Source organism: Dermacentor andersoni, chromosome 1 (genome assembly GCF_023375885.2).
Source record: "Dermacentor andersoni chromosome 1, qqDerAnde1_hic_scaffold, whole genome shotgun sequence".
Lineage (NCBI taxonomy): Eukaryota > Metazoa > Arthropoda > Arachnida > Ixodida > Ixodidae > Dermacentor > Dermacentor andersoni.
This window is the reverse complement of record NC_092814.1, coordinates 147,856,331-147,879,340: the sequence shown is the minus strand read 5'-3', so window position 1 is coordinate 147,879,340 and position 23,010 is coordinate 147,856,331. Positions and strand designations below refer to the sequence as shown.

Genomic DNA, 23,010 nt, shown 5'->3' with positions numbered 1-23,010 from the left:
TTTCAAATTTTCTGCCACATAAAAATGTCCCATTTACACGGCGAGCTGCATCGTAAGCGTCGTCTTTTTGAACTTTTGTACCACATAGAAAAGTACTGCTAACACAACGGGTCACACAACCGTGCGTCGCAAAATTTTTGGGGTTACAGTTACGCTGTTAGCCACATATATTTGATCTGCCTAGTTAGCTTCGTTATTTTGAACATTCGACTGAGAGTGTACTGTATATTTCCATACCGAATTTCTCTTCTGCCTTTACAATGCCTTTAGTACGTCGAAATTGCTGATCACATTAGCCTGCTAACCTTTGGCTCCGGGCATATTGTTCTTTAAAATGCGAAGTTTACTTTTTTATTTTACTGATTTTATGCTACGGCCCATTTTTTACTGCTTCGTCAACATATCCGATGTTATAATTTCGAATATCGCTTATTTTCTTCTTGCTTGTCAGCTTTGACAAATCAGCCAATTCAGTCTGGGGACGAATTCACAAAGTTTTTCGTTCGTAAGTGCTCGCTGCCATTGGCCAGCCGTCTTCGCTAATCATATGTCCAGCGTCACGACTGACTGAAATTTTCATCAACGAACAATTCTAGTACAAGACGCTTTCCTGAACGAGGGCCCTCATCTCAGGAGTTTCCCACTTTCTTGTTTTTTCGTTTCATTGTTAAGTTATTTGTTGTTTGGGAGAACTTGCCTATTTGTTGTCTAATTGGCACGTGATGCTACCAAGCCCGTCACGCCGCCGATAGCCTCCGTATCTCCAGTGGAGCAGCTCGAGACCAATAGTGTTTTGCAAGGCCGAGTAACATGACTACCTTGAATGAGTAAGAATGACTACCTTGAACACGCAGTAATTCAAAAACTGATTAGTGGAGTTTTCCACCTCATGCCGGTATGGCTCAATATGGCTTGGTGTTGCTGAAAATGAGGCCTCGGGTTCAAAAACGGCAAGTGATTTTTTGCTTTCTTCCTAGGTATCCATCTTAGCTTTTAATCATTCTAAGGTATTTTCTGTGCTTCGACTCCATTTCAATTTTCCCTTGTCATCTTTTCCCTTAGCTACTTTTAAGGCAGGCTGTCGCATACTTTTGTTATTTACGATCCGACGCGGTAGCTTAGCGGCAATGGTGTTGCGCTGCTAATCACGAGGTCGCGGGATCGAGTCCTTGCCGCGGCAGCCGCATTTCGATGGGGACGACATGTAACAACGCCCCTGTCCCGCGCATTGGGGGCACGTTGAAAATCCCCTGGTGATCGAAATTATCCAGAGCTCCCCGCTACGGCTTGCCTCATAATAAAAAATAATATTTCAGAGACTAAGCATAATTCAAGCTCTCCTAACTATAGCCGTGTCACCTACGGAACTCCCTACTTGACGCTCAAGCCGGCTGAAATCAAGAAACTAAATGTTGTCATTCGAAAGGCAATCAAAGTAGCCTTGACCCTCCCACCCATGGCATCAACGGAGAAACACCTCAAGTTTGGCGTCCAAAATACGTGGGAAGCGCTTGTCGAGGTTCATAAAATAAGCCAGCTATAGAGCGGCTCAAGCTCACACCCAATGGACGTGCAGTATTGCGCTACCTCAACTACAGTGAAAGCTACATTGCAGACACAGACCAGAAAGCAAGAGTGCCACCTGCAATCCGGGACTGTATCAGCGTTGCAAGTATACCGCGCAATATGCATCCAACTTACCATAAGGAGCGTCAGCAAAGCAGTATCCGCGCACTCAGCAAGAAAGACGCGAGAGACCCTGATACGGGATACAGCGATGCTGTCCGGTATATTAAACGAAATGCCTTTGCCCTAAGCGTCACTGATCACCAAGGCAAAGAACTCGCAACTGTCGCCATCCGAGCAAGAGCCGGCGAGACTGCAGAGAAAACGGCAATCGCTCAGGTAATAACAACTTGCCCTGAAGTAGCAGTAATCCTAACAGACTCCCAAACAGCAGCTCGCAACTATCAAAAAGGACGCATACCAGAAACCGAACTCAAAATACTTCGAAATCACATCGCACGCGCCCCGCTCCCCGACACCCACATCAACTGGGTTCCAGGCCGTCAGGGCATGATAAGAAATGAGGCGGCACAAGCTGCTGCCCTTCGACCATACCAGCCGGGATTTCCTGCCATCCCACACCAGGCCGGCCACCAACGTTGAAGACATCGCCCTAAAGTACTCCGAGCTTCTACAATTCCACCGACTCAGCAGAAGAACGTACCTTTCACCACAAAATAATCTGAGCCAAGAGGAAGAAGTCATCCTTCGCCGCCTACAGACGAACACCTACGTACACGGAATAATCATGCACCAACTATATCCTACGCCGTACTCGTACACATGCACCCATTGCGACGTCCCAGACACCCTGCCACACTTATTCCAGGATATTGTGACACATTCGCAGACCCCATCTCACAAGCTCCCCAAGACGACTCCAAAGAATGCAGCCCCATAGAAGCACACAAAGAGCGCTCCAACTCACCGCAGATCTATAACACAACTGATCGTGGGAGGCCAAGCTTTCTTCTGATGAGCTGGACGACCAACGCAGTCTCGTCGTCCGGGCCAAGGAAGCAGCCCAAGCCAGAGGGTTCTTGGAATAAGGAATCCTCCCACCTAGGGTGAACCGGGTCCTGACTTGGATTACCGTTTCAGAAAATAAAAGTTTAGTTCTCACTCTCTCAGACATTACCCGCAGTGCATTTGCTGACATCATTGTGGGGGTATAAAAATTCATAAAGTGAATCCGCAATCTCGCAGCCAACCAAATGTGGTGGTAGTAAATGCCATTCGGAAATCGTTTTGGGGAAAAAGGAATTTTTAAAAAGATCGGCCTTGGGGTGTATGGCCGAACTTTAACTTTGTGATCCAAACGGGAGAACTGATAATGCACTGGTTTTAGGTCATCTGAAGCATTTATTCCTGTTTGCTTGTTATAAATTGAATAAAGTAATTGAAGTCTAAGATGTCGTCTTCGCTCTTTTAAGGATTGCCACTTAAGGCCTCTCTTCATGTCTCGAGAACTTTCAGACTGATCATACTTCCCCAGAACAAACCTCGCTGCAGTAGACTGAGTACGCTCAAGTACGTCAATATGTACATTGTGGAACGGGTCCCACACAGGACAGACATGTTCAAGTATACGTCTGACATAGGCATGAGATGCGGTCCGTTTAACTTCTTTAGTCACATGCTTAAGGTTTCTTTGCAGAAAGCCAAGGGCTTTTCCTGCCTTGCTAACAACACTGTTGGTTTATTCAGACCATGCTCCTTCTTCGGAAAGCGTAAAGTCCTAATATTTGTATTTGTCCTCTTTCCTAAAAACTTGAGTGTTTAAACTGTGCTGATTCGTTAACCTATCGACACTTTTGGTAAAGCTGACGTGAACACACTTGTTGCTGTTTAGTACCATGTAATTATTTTTACTCCATATCTCAACTTCATCAAGATCTTCCTGAAGTTGTGTGGAATCCTCTTGGTCAGTCAAATTAGTATACCAAATGCTATCATTAGCAACCATTCTAATGTTACTGTTGATTACATCCGAAATATTTCCAAACAACACAAGGAAGAGAAGGGGGCCCTATACAGAAATCATGGTTTTGGCACATAAAACCCAAGAATTCAATTCTGTTATTTACGCGTTTACAGGTCTCTATATGTGGGACCCCTCTTAACATTTGTATCTTGTTGTTTCTTGCACGTATTTTAACAGTGCTGGTTTACAAACCATGATGTGTAATAGGGAGTTTTCTTGGTAGCCAATTATAGTATTCTTCTTCTTTAATTAGTGAGCGAAACCAGAACAACCTCTATTAAATAACCGTCACTCTCAACGAATCAGTACACGATGCTTTCCTTTACCATTTGAAGTTGCAGCAAACGCCCATACTCCGAGCATTATAAAAAAAAAAGGGGGGGGGGGGACGATGTCTGCACATGCACAGTGTCTCCAGTTACTATAAAGGGGAGGCTATGCTTGATTATTTCTGCCCCAGCTGCCCAAAGAATAAGATATGCTCTTCGGCTGCGCAGCGAGCTTCCACCTTAACGGTACTCAACATTTCCGTTCGTTGAAGCGCCAATTTTGGACAACACGAAAATCCGCAACAGGAAGCGGCAGCTGCGAGTCGACCTAAATATGAACTTTCTCCGGCTGCGCTGCTCCGGTGACCTCGCAACATGCTCTAGATATCCCATTTGTATATCGCCAAGTGTCTTTGTGGCGTTTAAACTCTGGCGGCTGCTACACGCAAGAATCCCTCCATGCAGGAAGAACTTTACTGTACAGGGCAACCAACTCTATCAGTTGATGACACCTGCTCAAGACAACTCGCGTAAGTAGGACGAAGTGTTTGCTGTTAAACCTTTCCTCTTCTTTTCTAAACCACATCGCATAAACTTTGGTGAATATTTTTCGAGGATATATATTTCACGTTCTGCGCAAAAACTTGGGCCTCCACAGTGGCTACCAAGTGTGCCATTAGCCGAAACGCGTCATGCGTGAGGCACGCACTGCAGCCGGGTTCCTCTTTCGCGCTTCCCTCTGGACATGGTGCGCCTTCTGGCGGCGCCGCCATGAAGCTCGCGCATACCTAGTGGCACATACACAGTTATCCAAGTTGGCTTCAGAGAGGTTCATTGAAGAACGGCACATACCCAGTGAGCACATACCCGCGCGAACAGCCCGCATTCTTTAAAATGCGTAAGCATTTGGAAACCCGTCCTTCCGTCTGTCTATTTCATAACATTGATAATGATACCGAGCTGCGTGGACATGAGGAAGTGGCACAATGCTTACGTATACTTAGAAAACTTCCAGAGGTGTTTCTGCGTGAATTTTTGTATATTGCACTACCTCCTTAAGAATCGGCCCACATTTTCGGTGAGATATGTGGATAGCTAGATCGCTAGATAACCGTAACTAAATCTGGTCCTAAAATACTAAAAATGCTTTTCGCATTAAAAACGAATTAGAAAAGCGCGCTCGGCATACGTCACCGATGTCCTATGGCAACGTCATTGTCAGCCCGGGGGAGCTTAACTCCGAGTGACCTCGGATCCGCGACTACGTTCTCAGCTGTACCACATCACCGAAACCAGTGAGCCACCGTGGCGGAAGAGTCAGGCTGGATTTGTGGCTCAATTTATAAAGCTTTTATTTCGTAAGACCTATTTGCCATTGCTCGGACGACTTCCCTCATGCATGATATGTCTAGCGTCAGGATTGGTTAAAAGCTGCTCTCACGCACAATTCTAGCGTAAGAGCTTTTTGTGAGTAAGCGCCCTGATATTTATGAGTGTGAGTTCGAAAGAAACCGGCAGCGCTTGACTGCTACTGATTCTGAGCCCGAGTGAGTGCGGATGGGCTCCATTTTGGCAAGTTTTGCATATTTTCCATCAATGTTTCCATCGCTGACTAATATAACTGATTGAAAAGTTACTTCACCAGCCCGCACCGTTGTATAACCGAAAGAGAAGCAATAATGCTGCGACACGTATCTTTTATGTCCATTTCTCACGTCGTTGAAGAACTATTCTGCCGTAGGGATCACTGAAGCCTGAAGTTATATATATAGTATCGTGTGTTTGCGCGTGTGCGCTCCCCAGTGGAAATTAAATTGTGCGGCTTAACGTCATGACTGACTGTGCCAGTCAGTCAAAGAGGGACGCGATAGTGGGGTACTCCGGATTAATTCTGACCACCTGAAGTTCTTTAATGGGGCACCCAAAGCACAGCACACAGCGTTCTCGCAGTCTGCCCCCACTGAAATACGGCTGCCGAGAACGGCATCAAACCCGCTACCTCGTGCTGCGTAGCGCAACGATATCACACCACGGAGGCGAGTAGTGTGGAAATGAAAGAAGCTTTAGGTTTAAAAAAAAACACAGATGAGCCGGCCGGCGCCAGCCCAGCTCCACCCACCACCTCCAGCCATGGCGAATTTCCGGAAGGGGTTGGGGCGAGTCCCCCCCTTTCGTAGTTGGCGCCCATAAACACAGGTGCCAGCACCTATGACTGAAACTGCATTAGAGCTTTTGCTGTGTAAACCGACCTGCATCGGCTACATAACGTGCGAGAAAATTTCAAATTTGAATATGGCCAACCAGCCTGCACAATCAAGAGGCACTGAAGCGTTACGCTTCTTTTCTGTCAACTAAGGTAAATTAAGGAGATCATTCGTCCTCGTAAACCCGTATACAACACGAACGGTCATGTCATATATTACAGTTTCCTTACATGTTCGTTTATTGCACCCATCCATCGTTTCCTCCAACAGCCACGGCATTGTAATGAGGGACGTTGTCCCCGGCCAATGACAAAATGTTAATTTTCTTCATATCTCTACTCGCATGTGTTCATATGTGAAGAAAATGTTTGTATTATCAATTGCTTTATTCATTATTTATGGGCATTCTTACACTTATGGGCCACTTATGGGCACGTGTGATCAGGAATAATAAAATACAAGTCTATAATGTTATAGTAGCGCGTCAGTAAATTGAGTCAACTGTACAAGAAGGTTCAGTCCATTTCTCCTACAGCATTCGTGCTCCAAAAGTATCCTTCAGCCACTCGTGGAGGAAAAACGGCGCAGCCATCTCCGGTTGAGTGTCCCCAGGCCATCTGGCAATGGGGGAGTGTCCTCGTTCTAGACGTATCGCCGAGCAAACAGTGCTTGTCGGAGCCGACGACGAGAACCGCTCCGGCGCTGCCAACTGCATCCGCGCAATCTCGGGCTGACGGGCCGAACACGCGCGTGCGTAGATCACCGGGGTATTCTGGCGTGACGTCGTGAGCGTGCTTCCGTAGGAGGGCCGATTTATTATCGGAAGCGTTCATCGCCCAGGCCGCAAACGAGAGTGATTGTCTTGCTGTAACTGACGGCTGGTGCTCTTATCTCTCGTACACGGCACTCTTACCGACTGCTGTCGTAGTGTATATCCCAGCGCACCTCAATCGAAGCCGTTGAAAGAACGGTGGAAATAGGGCGGACTTGAGCTCGAACAGGTGAGGTACACTTTCTGTCTCGCCTTCAGATATCCAATTCTTGGCACCAACGGATTTGAGGCCTGACCTGTGATGGGCGCATTGCTTGTTTAAGTTACTCTATGTGTATGTGTGTCGTATAAAACATTCACTGAAAGCACACTTTAACATGACCAATGTGATATTCTTGTGTTTGTAGAAATGTGTGAGTTATTGTTTGTGCTTATCCGACAACACATAGCATTCCCTAAAAATGTGGCAAGTTGGGCGGGTTGGTACAGTTGCATGATGACGGATAAACAGCGCAAAAACGATGTTGACTAAGAAAAGAAATGGGCGTAACAAATGGTGTAAAGTATTGCCGGTTTAATGCCCAATCCTACATGCTGTACAGTGGGCTAATCTTGTAATCAGCGAGGGTTCTTTATTAAGGTAACAGCGAAGAGGCCAAACAATCCTACACTAACGCGGTAAAGCCAGCAAAAGAAGATTATGGACCTTTGGAGACACGAGGGTACCAGTGTACACGTCGCAGCTAGAGCACGCAGGGCTGAACTGAAGTATTCGATAATTCTGCGCTTGCACCTGCATGCCATAGCCCTAATTTATCTTTATTTAAGGACGCTTGCATATCAAGCTACAAGGATTCTCGACGACTCCAGTAAACCGTATCTTCTATCCATCGATAGTATAGGTAGATCACTTGCACACACTGCGACAAAACAATCGCACAACCTTTTTTTTTTTTTTTTCTGGCTCGGCAGCTCTTTTTCCGCCACATCTGTCCTCTCATTTCACAGAGAATGTTCCCGAGTGCCTAATTCGCGTCTTATGCACGTGCGATCTGGTGAAGCGTGAAGGCTTCCGAGCAATGGTTGAGCACTGTGTGCCCCTCGTGGCAAGAGTTCACGTTCCATGCCAATTTTATGTTCTGGCGAGATGACATAGACCTCTGCCTCCTTCGTGCTGCATGTTGTACTGTATAGGCTTTCTCAATATCCGAGGCTGCGTCATTTGCTCGTGTTCGGCAGCCAACAAAAGAAGTAAGAGGAACTTCCACGTGTTGTAGTAGAGCTGTTTCAGGATTCGTTTCCATCTAAACGGAGGGTGCACGGTGCAGTCTGTCTGTATGAGCATTACATTATATATGCAGTGTGCTGCTCCGCCTGTATAGGTTCCTTGCCGTACTTACGATTAGGTAACCCTAGCTTTAACCAAACTTTTGGTATAACCATCCCCCTATAGTTTAGTTCCCGGCAGGATGGCTATGTCGCCATTGCATTCTACTGTTGAGCACGTGGTTGCGGATACGATTTCCGGCAGCGGTAGTCGCGGTGTTAGCTCTCCACTACGGCGTCTCTCCCCTACGAATTTCTGGAACCAATTTTTTGTAGTGGTTAACATATTCGCGCTGTTTACTTGATCAATAAGATTCAAACAATTACACATACTTAGCATCCTTCGTTTTCGAGTAAAACTCCATAATCCCCGATTTTCGCACCACGAACAAGTTTCATGAAAATAGGCTTAAACCCAATTTTTCAAGAAGTTTCGCTCTTTCCTAAAGGGCAAGATGCAATGCCGATGTCGAAAAGCCACGTCTCATCATTGTGCCACCATTCAGAGTTGAAAACAAGCGAAGGAATCTCACTCGACATATAATTAATTCCGACATATAATTGTGCGCCTCGCGCGTCTAGATGGGGGAAAGAAAACTCGTAAGAGGGAGCCAGCCTTGGCGAGGCAACCCCCTCTGACGCCATTGACTCTCCCAGTGCGCACATGGAGCTGAATCTACGACTGTTTCCAGACAATCCATGACGGTGTTTGGCTCGTAGCAGATTTTAGTACCACCGAAGTTGCCGCCGCTCACCGTCAATCGTAACTCGCGCCAAGCCGCTCGCTTTCTGCTGGGCACCAGTAGGACGTTGCAATGGGGCAGGACACTGAACAAAATGTCCAGGATAATGACGACATTAGGCTTAATGTATGATGGCACGGCACGCGGTTTTGGATCCTCATTGGAAAGCCCAGCTCAGAATCATTCATTCACTACGTATTTCTGCTGAACTACTGATGTGCATTCTGAAGGATGATAACGAAGCCCCGAGAACATCATTCATGTGCTGGCCTGGCAGGACGCCACCGCGCACTATACCCAAATCTAGAGAACGCGGCGCTGCTGACGTTGCTCTACGTTGCGAACGGTCGCCGTGACATGACCCAATTAAGGTACGTTCTAAGGCCCGACAGGCCTAGGATAGACAGAAATTCTCAAAATGAAATGATAATTTACGCCAGAAGGCTTGCGAGATAAATAAACGCGTCACATCTCGTGCGAAGCATGCCCGTGTGCACTACTATTCGCGTTTTTTTCCCCTCATTTGGCAAAAAAAAAAAAAGTACAGAGATCGAAGTATACAAAAGATCGCTTACCACGCCTCTATTTATTGTTTTTGCTTATGTGGTTTCTTTGAAAAGTGCAAATAATGCCTGCTTACGAGTATTTGTACAGATATGCGTTCATCACATGACTTGCGAGTAGCTCTCCTTGTCAATATATGTCCTTATGGGTGGTTTCGCTTGTTTAAATTGGGCACAAGACGTTGCCTGTGTTCGTCGTTTCTGAAAGCTAACAGGAAAACTCCGAACTTTGGGCTGCCGACACTGAAACCCTGACTTATCCCCGCACTCTTAAGCAAAGTTTCACCCTTTGGGACGTATCTTGCCACACAACGATCTGTCTTGTCGGCATTTTCTTTCCTTAACGCTGCGAGCCCGGTACTTCTAAGTTACGAACAGCATGCGCGTTATCAGCATGACAGAGCATTCTCGACAGGAAAGTAGCGGGCGCAGCGTTTTCAAGAAAGGAAACGCAAGCAAGGCAAATGGCGTTTATTGCTGTGTGACAAGATACGACCCAAAGGGCGTAATTTTGCTTGAGACTGCGGTTTTCATTTTTAAATATAATGACCGATTTGTAACCCCTGGATTTAAAGAAAATATTAAACCAGATATAAAGAATTACCCTATATATGCTGTATACCCAGAGTATAAAACGCAAGGAAAGGTCACTTGTGTTCGAGGCTCCTGCGTATACTTGAAATAGCGTATTTCAATTATTTCGGTTAGTATACTTTGTTAGGCATATAGTAACTGAGGTAATCGTAAAATTTAGCAGGTTATGTCAAAAACGTGCGTGAAGCAAACCCACCCTATCCATCTCAAGCGTGCCGCCACAGCTAAATTCTATCGTGGAAGGTCGCCTCTCTGCCATTTTTAACTCCCGTATTCTTCCGCCCTATACGTATGTGTTCCCTTTTGTCTCGAGTTCGAGCGTCTTTCGATGATTTTCGTGTGACGGCAGCTAGCTCAAGTAGCACTCCTGTAACCGGGACAAATTAACGGCATCCCTCCTCAACATAAGTTGTGCTTGGTCTCTTTCTGCGGAGCCTGCCCAAGGAAACTGTATGGTTAGTGTTTCGTGAAATGCACGGTAGAATGTTCACACGCCTGGCAGATAGATGGAGAGTGTACTAAAGCTGAAAACATGAACATACCACGCCAGTATCAGCATGTTTCTTTCCCTTTATGGTCGGTTTCCATGCGCTGATCTCTTGATTACCACCCAATGTTTTATCATGTCGGACTCAGTATATGTGCCGTTACACCTAGGCCCTGCTTTTACTTTGCGCTGCATGCCTCCAGTTACAGCAAGAACAACATGACTGACGGGCAAAACCAAAAGGGCTCCCAGCAAGCACCGCGTGGCCCGGCCGCAGTGATAGAGGACAATGTCGTGCGTTCCACTGCTCCAGAGCCTCCTATTCCCGACTGTGACTTCCCCACGTGCCTGCGGAACGCATGGAAGGAGTTTGCCGACCGAACTGCGCTGGTGAGTGCGCGCACCATCTGGGTATTCCATCGCCCAAAATTGCCGATTGAGTGCCCTGGAACGCTATGCACCACACCGCAGAGAGAGATAGAGAGAGAGCTAATGACAATACAGTGTAATACATGTATATGCTAGTACCACGCAGCAGCATCAAACTGAGCGTGCTCTCCACGGGTTCGATCCAGATTAGTGCAAAACAAGCAAAAATTAAGCAGTGATGAAGCAAAAAACTCACGCATTAACACTGACTTGTGCATGTGTTCAATGCATACCGTGTAATATACAGGTAATAGCATGTACACTTACTTTAAAAATAAACCTTCTGCTAATATATATGCGTAGTCTTGCGCGAAACCCACTCGATACTGTGCAAGTATTTGCTGAGGTCTGAACTCGTTGTGTTCAGACATGCTATCATAAATTGACAGTTCTATGTACTCTGCCATCCTGTGTGCTTTTTTTTCTGAGAACTTTCGCAATGAACTGTAGCAAAAGATTCCGCTATAGGAGCGCGTGTTAGTGGCGTAATCTCTGCGAGCACTCCTGCAAGCAGTGCATTGGCCCATACCCTACGGCGATTCACTCAGCTATATTCGTAACGTGCGCATAGAGAATCCGGAAACCCTGCACCGAACCACTAAAAGCTGTTTAGCTGTAAAAAGCGTCATTTTCACCGCACCGCCAAACTGATGCTTGAACATCACAGTGACGCTCCTTTTCAACGTCTGGCATGACCAAAACATGCCCCCTTTTCTTAACCTCTTAAATAATACAAGATTTTTCTTCTGACTGCCAAATTAATGCCCAAAAAGTGAATGCGCAATAAATGTGCCAATATTTCGCTTTGTAACTTCACACACTCGGGTTCTTCAGACGCTCGCGTTCTGTTCTTGTATCGCCACAATTCCAGCGGGTACTTATGTCAACGTCACCACCCTAAATTCAGCGCAGCAATCCCAGATTTACAATTTATGCGACACACTGAATCTCCACGGTTCCAACAATGTCGTTTGTTTGAATCGATATAGACTGCGTGCTATGAGATTGGCCTCAATAACAGCAAGACCGACATTTGCTCCATGTTACTCTTGCTCGCTTCGTTAGCCAACCGTTGCCAGAGCGCGTGTCATATTGCTCAAATTCTGCAACCAAAAAGAGAAAAAGGAACAACCCCGTATAGTAGACTTGCCTACATACTTACCAAAAATACTTGGCGGTGCTCTAAATTTTATTTTGGGTCATCCAGCCCTTAGCTGTTGTTGTTGTTGCTTTTTTAAAAGCACGTGTCTCGAATTTAGGCTCTCAGTATACATCCGCATGGTGTTCTCCACCTATTTCGTCATCATCCCCCATCTTGTTCCTTTTTTCTTCCCCTTCCCCCAGCGCAGGGTAGCTGGCTAGAGGAATATACCTCAAGCCGACATCGCTGCTCTTCTTATCATTAAACATTTTTATCTTTCTCTAGGTTCACGGGAAAGTAATTAATATAACTGAGTTTATTTTTCTGCAGCAGAGAACATTCTTAATCCCAGAAAGCCGAGACAGGACAAAATAAACCTTCTTTACAAACGATTTAGGTTGCGAAATAATGAAGGCATTCGATGCCAATGGTGTAGCGTTTAGTTAATTTTTTAACGTAAATATTATTTTTCTATCTTTCCTCTCGTGCAAGGCCGAAAGATGCTAGTCACGCAGTTGGTGTAAGAAAAAGAAAAGCACGGAAAGTTGCATGGTTTAACATCCAGGAATTGCGCGGTAGGTAATGAGGGACGCCGTGGCGAGCCACTTCAAACTATTGTTGACAATTTTAGGTTCTTTAATGTGCAATCAAAGCTGGGAACACGACTGCTCATTAATTCCGCTTCCATCGAAATGCGACCGCCGCGACTGGGAATCGAACGCACGACCTCAGGCTCAGTAGCAGAATGTCATATCCACGGAGCCATCGTGGCGGATACTAAGGGAACCAAGCCTTCATAAGTGAACTATTGTTGTCATTATGTTGTAATTATGGTGGCATCACGAAAAGCCGTAACGTTGGATTCAGGGCGATGACATTGATAATAGCGTAAGGCGGAACACACGAGCCTCCGCTTACAGTCATGCACTGAGACATTCCAGTGCAAGTTTTTCTAAACCGATTCGCCATTGTGACCCAGAACACTCTCAGTGCAATCCTCGGTGAGCTTGTTCAAAGAGAAACATTGGATATCGGCATTGATAACGGAAGCGAAGGACGTAGCGTTGCCCACGGCACGCTTCCTCTATTCCGTTATCGCTGAAAAGCAACCTGCAACAGCGTGTACTCTTATCACCATTACGGCCCCAGCGAAGATTCCTTTGTTTTTCAGAGTGCCGTTAGAATGTCGACTTTCGATTTCAGTATTCCCTGTGCGCCTGAAAACATTATATAAGCATCGAATGTAGATCCCGCTTAACGCAATGAATCGCACTATGCATTCAGGCAGTGCACCGAACATTGTATACATGCACACTGCTGGATATTATTGGACAGCGCGATACGAACATGAAATGCTTCGAAAGTGTCACTTCCATAGCGAATGTAAGTGTCAATACTTACGCAGTCCCCGTGCAGAAGTATTTAAATAGTATTAACATTGTAAGAAGCCTCATGCATTCTGGCCAGAATTTGTTGAGCGTTAAGATAACAAATTTAAACATTCAACATTTAATAAATTTAAACAATTTTACACCACCGTGGCATACTATCGAAACAAAAGAGTGGCGCTTAAATTTAGGTGCATCAGTGCAAGAATAAAATCGCACTGTCAACGAATACGTTACCCTACGTCAAGAAACAAGGAGGTCCTCCAGGGGAGCTAAGCACTCCCGCAAAAAGTTATCGGTGCCAAAATCAATGCGGACCTCTGCGTGACTCCTCCTACACTGTAGACCTTCGCTTCCAGAGAAAGTGGGTGAATTGGGCGAAGCGCCAGGGCTTATCAGCTGGTGCCCGCACGTATCTTTTGCTCGTTGTCTTTATTACGTCTCTCCTTATCTTTTATTATTTTGCCCCAACCACAGATCGAGAATCGCACGGACGAGAAGTGCACCTATGGAGAACTGGAAGAGCAGTGTTCCCGCGTGGCCGCCGGCCTGCGCTGCCTGGGCTTCGGACCGGGAGACATGGCGGGGTTCCACTGCGCCACCAGTTTGGACGCCATCGTCGCTTTCTACGGTGTTGTGCTCGCCGGAGGCCGCGTCGTGTTCGCAAAGCCCAACCTTTCGCAGCGTTAGTGAAGCACATTTGTTGGCAAGGTGTTACTAATATTATTCGATAGGAAAGCGAATATACTGTACAGCGGACGGACAGGGCAATGGCCAGGGAGCAGGCTGGCAACTGCATGCCACTGGAAGGGACACAACGCCTGCCAACTCTTTAGGAAAGAGGGGATATAAGTAGAAGTTGAAGATAGAAAGAATTGAGGTAGAGAGGAAGGAAAACGCAATATGAACAAGCACTGACACTGCAATGCTGCACAAACGCCTGCACAGAGGCCGATAAATAAGAGCACGAAATGGGAAATGCGCTCTTACTTCCGTCTTATTCGTTCTTCTTATTGCTTCTTTTCCTTCGCCATATATTACTTTCTTTTCTGTTACAGTACAAATGCAGCATTTTGCGTGATTATCACCTCGTTTAACTGAGCACCAGGCGACCTCTTGTTTTCAGCATTAGCTACGCGATCTCACATAGTGTTGTTCCGAGTGTGTTTCTTCCTTGGTGGTTGCTTACACATTGCGTTCGGCTTGTTGGTTTCACTTGATGCGATGCCAGTGCTAGGAAACAGGGACATGATATCAAAGCGATAAAACACGGCGCTGTTTTTCAAGAGGGCACCATTAACTTCTTTTTTCATCTTTGTTACCGCGCTAACGGGAAGTGGGGGAGGTGTCACGAGTGAGAAAGAGTTTTACGGGTTATAATAAAAAAAAAACGGACGACTCAGATGGTTTATGGGGACAAAGAGTTAGGCGAGCTACTTCCATCACTCATAATCCGCCACGAGGGCGATTGCATCCATTTATATCCTGCCTCCATCCAATGACGACAGGAAATAGTGTTGTTACCTGTCTCTTTTTCGAGAAGATATCTGCCTAATTCTTTTTCTTTTATTGTTACTGCTATTATTTATATATCTAAATCTTATTTTCCCGTCATGCGCTCTGGATTTACGAGCCCTGTAAGTAGTAAGGCTGACATTATGTTTCCAATATTTTCTACCGTTTGCCAACCCCAGGCTTTCGGCTTACGGGAAGTAGGTCCCAATAATTCACAGCGCATCTCTGGGCCATTCACCGCACTGCACCGCACATTTACACCGCGGTGGGGAATAAAAATATTGGCTTTACGTGGAATACCAATAGTCACTTATGCTAATGATTTTATGTACATCACCGGCTTCTGATTAATGCGGCAGATTTTCACACGTACAAGTTAAATGCATTGACTTCAACATGCGTGTTTCTATAGCACAATGGCGGCTGTGGGCAACTTCTCAAAACATGCACCGCTTCACTTCTTTCAGTCGTTGATGCCCTGGTAAAATGTGCCTATACATTTCGAGGAGTTTTAGATAATTTAATGTCTGAGGTTTCAAAACAACGCAATATATTTGACGCTTCGTTGGCTCAAAGCAGCACTCCCGCGCTCTCTGGGAATTTCGTGCCGGATAGGTAAAAATATGGGCGCTGGTAGACGTGCTTGCCTTTCTGTTTCAAGTAGGACGGGGAGCAGTGAGGGCGACAGGATGAATGGTCATGCTGCATGTGATAATCATAACAAGTGAGTAAGCATGGCTCCCATGCTATGGCAATGCGCGCGTGATTTCGGAGGCCATAGCATGACCCAAACACTCGATCTTGAAATACGATTTTCACTGAGCGAATGTGTTTCAGCATTGACGATGCGGCCTTATTTGTATCTTTTACTTTCTACGTGTTTTGCGACTTGTCTGCTTAGAAGGCCACCGTAGAATGCTTTAAATGCATCTTACAATGTCGTCGGTTATGTGCACGTTCAAAAGATTCGGCTGGGTTATGAGTGAAAGCACGTGGGTTGCCCCTGTCCCACACTGACCATCGCAAAAGGCGAACACGTTCGTTACACCAACGGCAGGAAACGCCAATGTGGCCTGACGAACACGAGGAGGGACTGCATGGCACAAGCGGGGAGGCGTCCAGCCCTCCCTTTCACAAATTTCTTTACATGCACTCTTTCTACATGCACGTTTACGTCCAACGAATAACAGTGAGCTAGCACTTAAAGAAGTCCGTTTTCACGTCAAATATTGATGTAGTTGATTCTGCGTTATTCAAAATGTAACAGCGCGGCTTTGGGCGGTGAGGACATAAAACGAAGAGAAGCGAACTAGACAAAGTCTGGTTGACTTCCCTGCCTTTCCTTCCTCCATTCTCTCTCTCTCGGTTTATATCCTGGTTCAAAGTCGCCAAAATGGCGCTGTTACATTATGTGTGTGTTTTTAGTTCTATAATTCGATCGAATCATTGGCGAAGAATCGTGCTATTCCTCTATTTAATCTATCCTGCGGCGTTGCTATGAGGAAAGTAAGGAAGACGCCGAATGGAGTGCCCAACACGCGGGATATCTCGATGCAATTTTGAACGCCGCGCTGGACGTGTGAAACTCACGCAGGCCTACTTTCATGCATCGTAAAGCGACCGTTGCAAGTCCACGTGTTTCTTCCTCTTCTCGTAGGCGAGTGCTGCTACCAGTTCCAAGATTCCAGCCCCAGCGTTGTGTTTTGTGACGAAGACAATGTGGACAAAGTTGTGGCTGCTCAGAAGGAAATTCCGTCCATCAAGGTACGTCACATTATTGTGTATTTCTCGTCTTGCAGCATTTTAATCACAGATTGCAGTTATCAGTATTCGACGAAGCTGATACAGGATACTTAAGATCACGACATCGTCAGCACCTCTTAATTCGCGTAGAGACTGTAAGATGACGTTTTCCGTTAGTATTTCTTATGCACGTGTTCACATTAGCAGTATGACAAAGCCAATTAATTACAAAGGGGAGCCTTTTTTTTTGCATGGTGCTTGGCACCACTATTAAAATTAACATACAGATGGCTCTTGCCAATAATCATCTCGAGCGTTGTCAAACAAATGCCCTTCAAAAAAGGAAACTTGATTGGAGATTGGAGGGGCTTTTATTTCTGGAAAACTGGGGCACTTGCTCAAAGCTATGCTTAGACACTAAGGTGACTGTTTGGGCATGTTGGTAGGACATGAATGCAGCTTTCTTGCGCACAAGACTAGAAGAGACTGCGCTCGTGTGTCTTAGCCTCTTCTCTGTCCTCGTCTTGTGCACAAAAAGCTGCATTTATGCTTAGTCGGCGAGTAAATAAATGTTTAAAAAAATATGAGCAATCATAACTCAGCCGCTTTTCTCGGCAGCTGCGTTGCGCTTGTTCAAATGCGCAGTTACCGTGCAAGCGTCTGGATCCGAGAACGCGATTTATATGCGTTGTAATTTGCGAGCCTGGACGTACACGACCTTGTTCTGAAAGATGCCGTAAGTGTGGCCTGCAGTGATCCCTCTAGTTCTGAAATACATATGACCACGTTACACCACTACTATTTTTAACAACCTGACTTGAACGATGCCACGGCGGTAGTTGCTTCAATTTTGAGCGTAGGATGATAATAAGACAGGGGGCTTCATGGGACAAAGGCGTTAGAAGAGTTGAAAGGCTATAGCGCGGGGAAAGATATAGTATTTAAGAAAATCAACTACGTGTGACCAGCATAGGGAAGCTTGGAAAATTCGTATATTCTTTCACAGCACTTTTTCGTCCGCCAACCCCCCGTACTCGATAAGCGCGCGGTGTACGGAAAGATGTCCGTTAGGAAACCATTCAAAGATTACAGACCATGTGACGTATTAAAACAACGGAACACAAACACGCAGATGATAATTCTGGTACTTCACCATGCGATTGGGCGTCCCATAGATGACTGATTTATGAATGTGACATCAATATATTCACTAGCATTGAGTCAGATGCATTATCTTTAGTAGATATTACATACAAGCTTTGTGCTCTGATTCAGCACTGGCACTTGTTCCTCGTAGCGGGTGGGAAAAAATTGACTTGATCTACATAGCAATTAGTACATCATATACAAGCGAGAAAAAAAACATTATGTGTTCTTAATCAAATTCCTATCTTAACGACACTCACGTCTTCCTTAGTGGTCCCAGCGAATGATAAAACTAATGATAACTTCGAAATTCAGCTTCATTGAAGAAATGCGTCACCAACGGAAGGTACCCCAGGAGTTGTCCAGAGAAATATCTGAACTCATCTCCAACCCTCGGCGCACGTCACTGCAGATTTTGTTGCGTTTTCATAGCAGCTTGATTTCGACCCCCCCCCCCCCTACGATGCTCCCAGTACCCAATTTCGCCGCCTTCGCCAGAGTTTTTCGTTGCCACTCCCATGCCATTGTTTCTTAAGAACAGCTGTGATGTGCTTCAGTCATTGTCTTCAGCAGGCGTTGAAGTGCAGCGCCATTAACCAGGCGTCGTTTTTCTAAAGCAATACTAATTGACGCGGAAAGCAGCAGTTTCTTTCCATTTGTCACTTGTTCATTTATGCACGATAGCTTTACGCTGCGCATTGTGCGAGTGCCATGCCTCGCACAATGTGGTTTTCACCACGCTTTCAGAACACTTCTGCGAAATTGCGGAGAGTGTATGCAATAAGATGTATTCTCCATGAACCCACAGAAAACATGTTGTAGCACATCAAACAACCAATGCATCTGTGACATCCCCTTCCCCCACCTAGCACAAAACACTCGTGTGGTATACTTGCCGAAGGAGACTCTGCTATTGTTCCTTGGTGGTCACAGCACGTGTAAGTCTCCTGTACTGAAGGAGGGAAGCTCGCAGTTCTGTCTAAAGCGTGACAGTGATAGCTATACCCTTATTATCCGGAGGATAAGATTTCCAGTTTTGCGTCGAGTATCACTTGCACTAGACATTCGTGGCGCCCACGAACACTCTGCGTGTCATTGTTTAGGTGATGTCGTGTTTTATACGTGGTTCGCCCGTACGGAGCGCGTCCTCTTCAAGCCTGAGATAGGGTTCTCAACCGTACAGATCTCTATCTCAAGCCTGAGATAGGGATCTCACCCTACCCGAGACAAAGGAGAGTCGAAAAGCCCAGAGTTTGGCAGGGGCCGGTCGCGGAGTTTCACAAGAGCCCAAGCCTGCAGAATGTTGTTCACTGTTGGAACACGTAAATAACACCGTGCACGGGCTCAGTATCTAAGGTGTCCCAGCTAACTTTAGCCAGAGTTTAAAAATATGCGAATGCCACGGAGCTGGACAGGACCAAGGTAATGTTTGCCGTCGCTTGGAGATACTCAAATTATTTTTTTATTCCGCCTAACTTTATATTTAGTATAATAAATAATCAGCTTCTCAAATATTATAATTGCATGAAAAGTGTCAACGGTAAAATTTTAGAGCGACATGAAAAACTCCCGATACTGGTTTCTATTGCTCAATACGTGCTACATAAAAGTGTTTTTCCGAGCGGGAAAGAAGCCTGCAAATGCACGCAAAATTGCCGCCCGAGTGGCCGCTCGAGGCACTTGGCGTGTGTTCGCGGGCTTCGAGAAAACAGTGTAGAGAAAACAACTGTAGAAAAATTTCACGTCGGCAATTTTCCCACTTCCCCTTTATCATTCTACATTCACTGGTCTGTCAGGGCATGACGTACTTCAGCTAGTCCGCTAGATGCCTTTGTTCCAATCTACAAAAACAGCTTTTTTTTAATTGCGTAGTGAAACGCTACCAGTGAAAACTTGGCTGCATAAACAGGAATTTTTGTATCTACTGCGATTTGTCGCTTTTATGATGTACCTGAAACTATAGAGCATTGCTTCATAAGTTAATATTGTTTTGGGGTGTGCTTCAAATGACTTTCATCAAAGACTTTATTTGGAATCTGCATAGCCATCCCAAACATGATTGCACCTCACAAAGACTTTGCCATTTGATATGTTTCTCCTAATTGTACTACATAGCTAATGGCAGACATGCATGTTACCCCGAAACGCTGAGCCCACTGTTTCGTCGAAATTTTTGTACGCTCAAATGATTGGCCACTTGAAGGACATGTATGACCTAACAGAGTTTCTGCCGAACTGGTACCACCTCTTGATGAGGGGCTTGCAGCCACCCTAAATGCAAAACTTGTAGTTTTTATTTGGTGCATGGTGTGCACATCGTGATTCATAGGTCCTTTCTGAGCCATTAATATGTGATGTATTGGCTAGTGCTTGCACGTTTCTGACATATAGTATTATTATACATGATGCAGCAAATACCATGTAAGGTTAAAAAAAATACATTGGGCTGGTGTGCTAGGGTCCGACGTTCGATCCCACCATTTGGTACATAATTTCTTCTTTTAAGTATGAGCTATTCGGCAAGGGAGCAGCCACGGTCAGGAAAGTCCGGGAGGGTTCACACAGAAAGCGTCGCTTTAAAAAAAATGCGGGGTTTTTAGCGTAGCGAAACTGCACAGTGGGGTAAGAAGGACGCCGTATAGCGGAGGGCTCCGGAATAATTTTCACCACTCGGGCTCCTTTACCCGTCATCGAAAGCACGGTGACGAACGTTTATTGCATTCTCCTCCCGCTAAAATGATGCCGGTCGGGCACCGAAGCCTTGTGCTCAGCAGCGCAACGCCCCAGAGCCCCCGCGGCGTGGAGTAACGCTTGCACATTGAGTGCGCCTTTCAGTTGTGCGTGCCGTCTGTGTCTTGGACCCAACACCGCAGACGCTGGTGGTGTTCGGCAGCCACGCCGGGGCGCATCCGTTCGCGTCGCTGCGGAAGACAGCGCTGTCGGAGCGCCAGGCGCCGCCGGCCGCTGCGGACCCCGGCAGTTTGCTGTTCGTCCTGTATTCGAGTGGCACCACTGGCAAGCCCAAGGGAGTCATGATCTCGCACAGCAACGTTGTCGCCCAATACATGTCGGCGGGGTAAGAACCACGGTGTCTGCTTTTACTTTACTGACGATAGATTGAACATCATAGTTGTGTGTGTGTGTGTGTGTGTGTGTGTGTGTGTGTGTGTGTGTGTGTGTGTGTGTGTGTGTGTGTGCGTGTGCGTGTGCGTGTGCGTGTGTGTGTGTGTGTGTGTGTGTGTGTGTGTGTGTGTGTGTGTGTGTGTGTGTGTGTGTGTGTGTGTGTGTGTGTGTTGTGGAATAAACTGCAATATGTGGGAGTGAGTATACCCTCATTGCTCACAATGGCAGTACACATTGATCGTGAAAATGGCGCTTGTTCATAGCAAACAACGTCATGATGTCAAATAACGACGACGTTTTTCTTTTGTTTTGTTTTTATTCGTTCCAAGTAGGGCAGGACCGAAAAACCCTCGCCCAGGTCGTCACATTGGCACGGCTCCTTTCTCTCACGCGTCAGGGATACTCATGTTGAACAGCGTCCTCAGTCGAGGAGACACCCTGGTCGTCTCAGACTGCCCAGATCCAGATGTGCTCATCCCTGCCATCGCTAAGCACAAGGTATGCGATTTATATATGGTGCGTCTACATCAAGAGCGTAACTGAAGAAAAGCAAATTTTCAAATATGTCTGCATGTCTATGACCGTTTTCGTATTGTGTTTGAGGGAAAATGAGAGCACTAAATGCAAGAAGAGCATCATCAAAATAGCTCATTAAACGCGCATTTTGCTTATTCATAAACTGGGGATTATTATGTCAGTGGTGTTGTGAACTTTATCTCTTTAGCTGCCGAAAATACGTCATTGCACAAATCGACTCTGCCCATTATAACTGCGGTTGTGAACATTCAGTATACAACACGGGACCTGCGTGCACCAAGTCTATACAGTTCTTCACAATACAAAGAATTATGGCAAAACAGGAGCCACCCCACAAGAGGTGCCACGAATACGCTTATAACCTATTTACTCCGAGAAAGCGAAAACCACATTTATGAGCTGTTAATTAAAACGCTTATTATAAGTTTACCGCGTTGCCGTTACCGTTACGACAGCTGTATGCCAGGTACCGTGTACTCATGAGCGAACACACGCGCGTCTGGCAACTACAGCGGTGACAGTAATGAGCGGTAACACTGCGTTGTAGCCTTGTAATAGGAAGCAGTTTGAGTACACCGACAGTCACTAGTGTTTAGGGTCCGTTACCAAGAAGCAGAATGGCCGTATACTGGGTGTCCCACGTAACTTCTGCGAAGAGCTACTGAAAGCTGTATCAGGAAGTTTCCAGGATGGTCTACAATTTTCTAATTAGTCATCCAGCCATTTGTTCGTCGGCGTGTATCCTTGCCAGCTACGAACAGAAGCCTGCAAAATGACTGAAAGGTGAGAAAGTGGGTGCAGATTCATCGCAATGTCTGGACAGCGCGACGTAACACAGGCTCCTCATTTGTCTGTGTTACGTCGCGATACCCAGGCCTATAGCTATGAAACAGAAGCCTGTTTTTATAATGGCCTACCCCGCGAGGAAGCACTCTCTCGTATTCTTAGAAGGCATGAGTTGTTCAGGATGTCTGGGCATCAATTAAGAGAAAGCTGGCAATCTCGACTATTTGATTCTCCTAACTCAGTTAAATTACGGTAAACAGCGGTGACGAGGCGTTTCACTCTCGGCTCCATCCTTTCCGATTCCGGTGCGCGTCTTTTCGCGCTGATGTCTATAACACATACCGCCTGCCTAGTGGTCTCAAAGAGCAAGCATCAGTTGCAACGTTTAGCCCCTTCGATAGCTCATAAATGCTGTCCGCAGTGAAACATTATTCGATTAATGGCCTGTTTCTTTTAATCGATTAAATAATTGTGCTTATTTACACGTACATCTACACGTACGATTACACATTTAGCACAACATAGATCCTCATAAAAAAAACTGGAGTTTAAATTGGCACAGCGCCGAAAAGGAAATTTACCGCTGCTTTCTGGTCACTATACTAGCACTTCAGGTTTGCAGTTTTAGCTTCGGGTTTGTGGTTTTCTGAGTCTACATTCAGAAATACAGCTGCAATCAATATTTCACTGCAAT

At 45.9% G+C, this 23,010-nt stretch overlaps 1 protein-coding gene across 2 annotated transcripts in view; it reads left to right on the top strand.

Moving 5' to 3' along the window:
- The first annotated feature begins 6,773 nt into the window (after positions 1-6,773).
- LOC126544844 (luciferin 4-monooxygenase-like) overlaps positions 6,774-23,010 on the top strand; it is a 31,338-nt gene continuing 15,101 nt past the window's right edge. The window contains exons 1-6 of one of the 2 annotated variants that reach the window (XM_050192354.3): positions 6,774-7,024; positions 10,718-10,898; positions 13,944-14,151; positions 16,639-16,745; positions 20,744-20,946; positions 21,326-21,491. In XM_050192354.3, the coding sequence (XP_050048311.1) occupies positions 10,728-10,898; positions 13,944-14,151; positions 16,639-16,745; positions 20,744-20,946; positions 21,326-21,491 (855 nt within the window). In that variant the 5' untranslated portion in view covers positions 6,774-7,024; positions 10,718-10,727. Of the gene's footprint in view, positions 7,025-10,711; positions 10,899-13,943; positions 14,152-16,638; positions 16,746-20,743; positions 20,947-21,325; positions 21,492-23,010 lie in introns of both variants that reach the window. The other variant, XM_050192353.3, reaches the window with a different exon arrangement.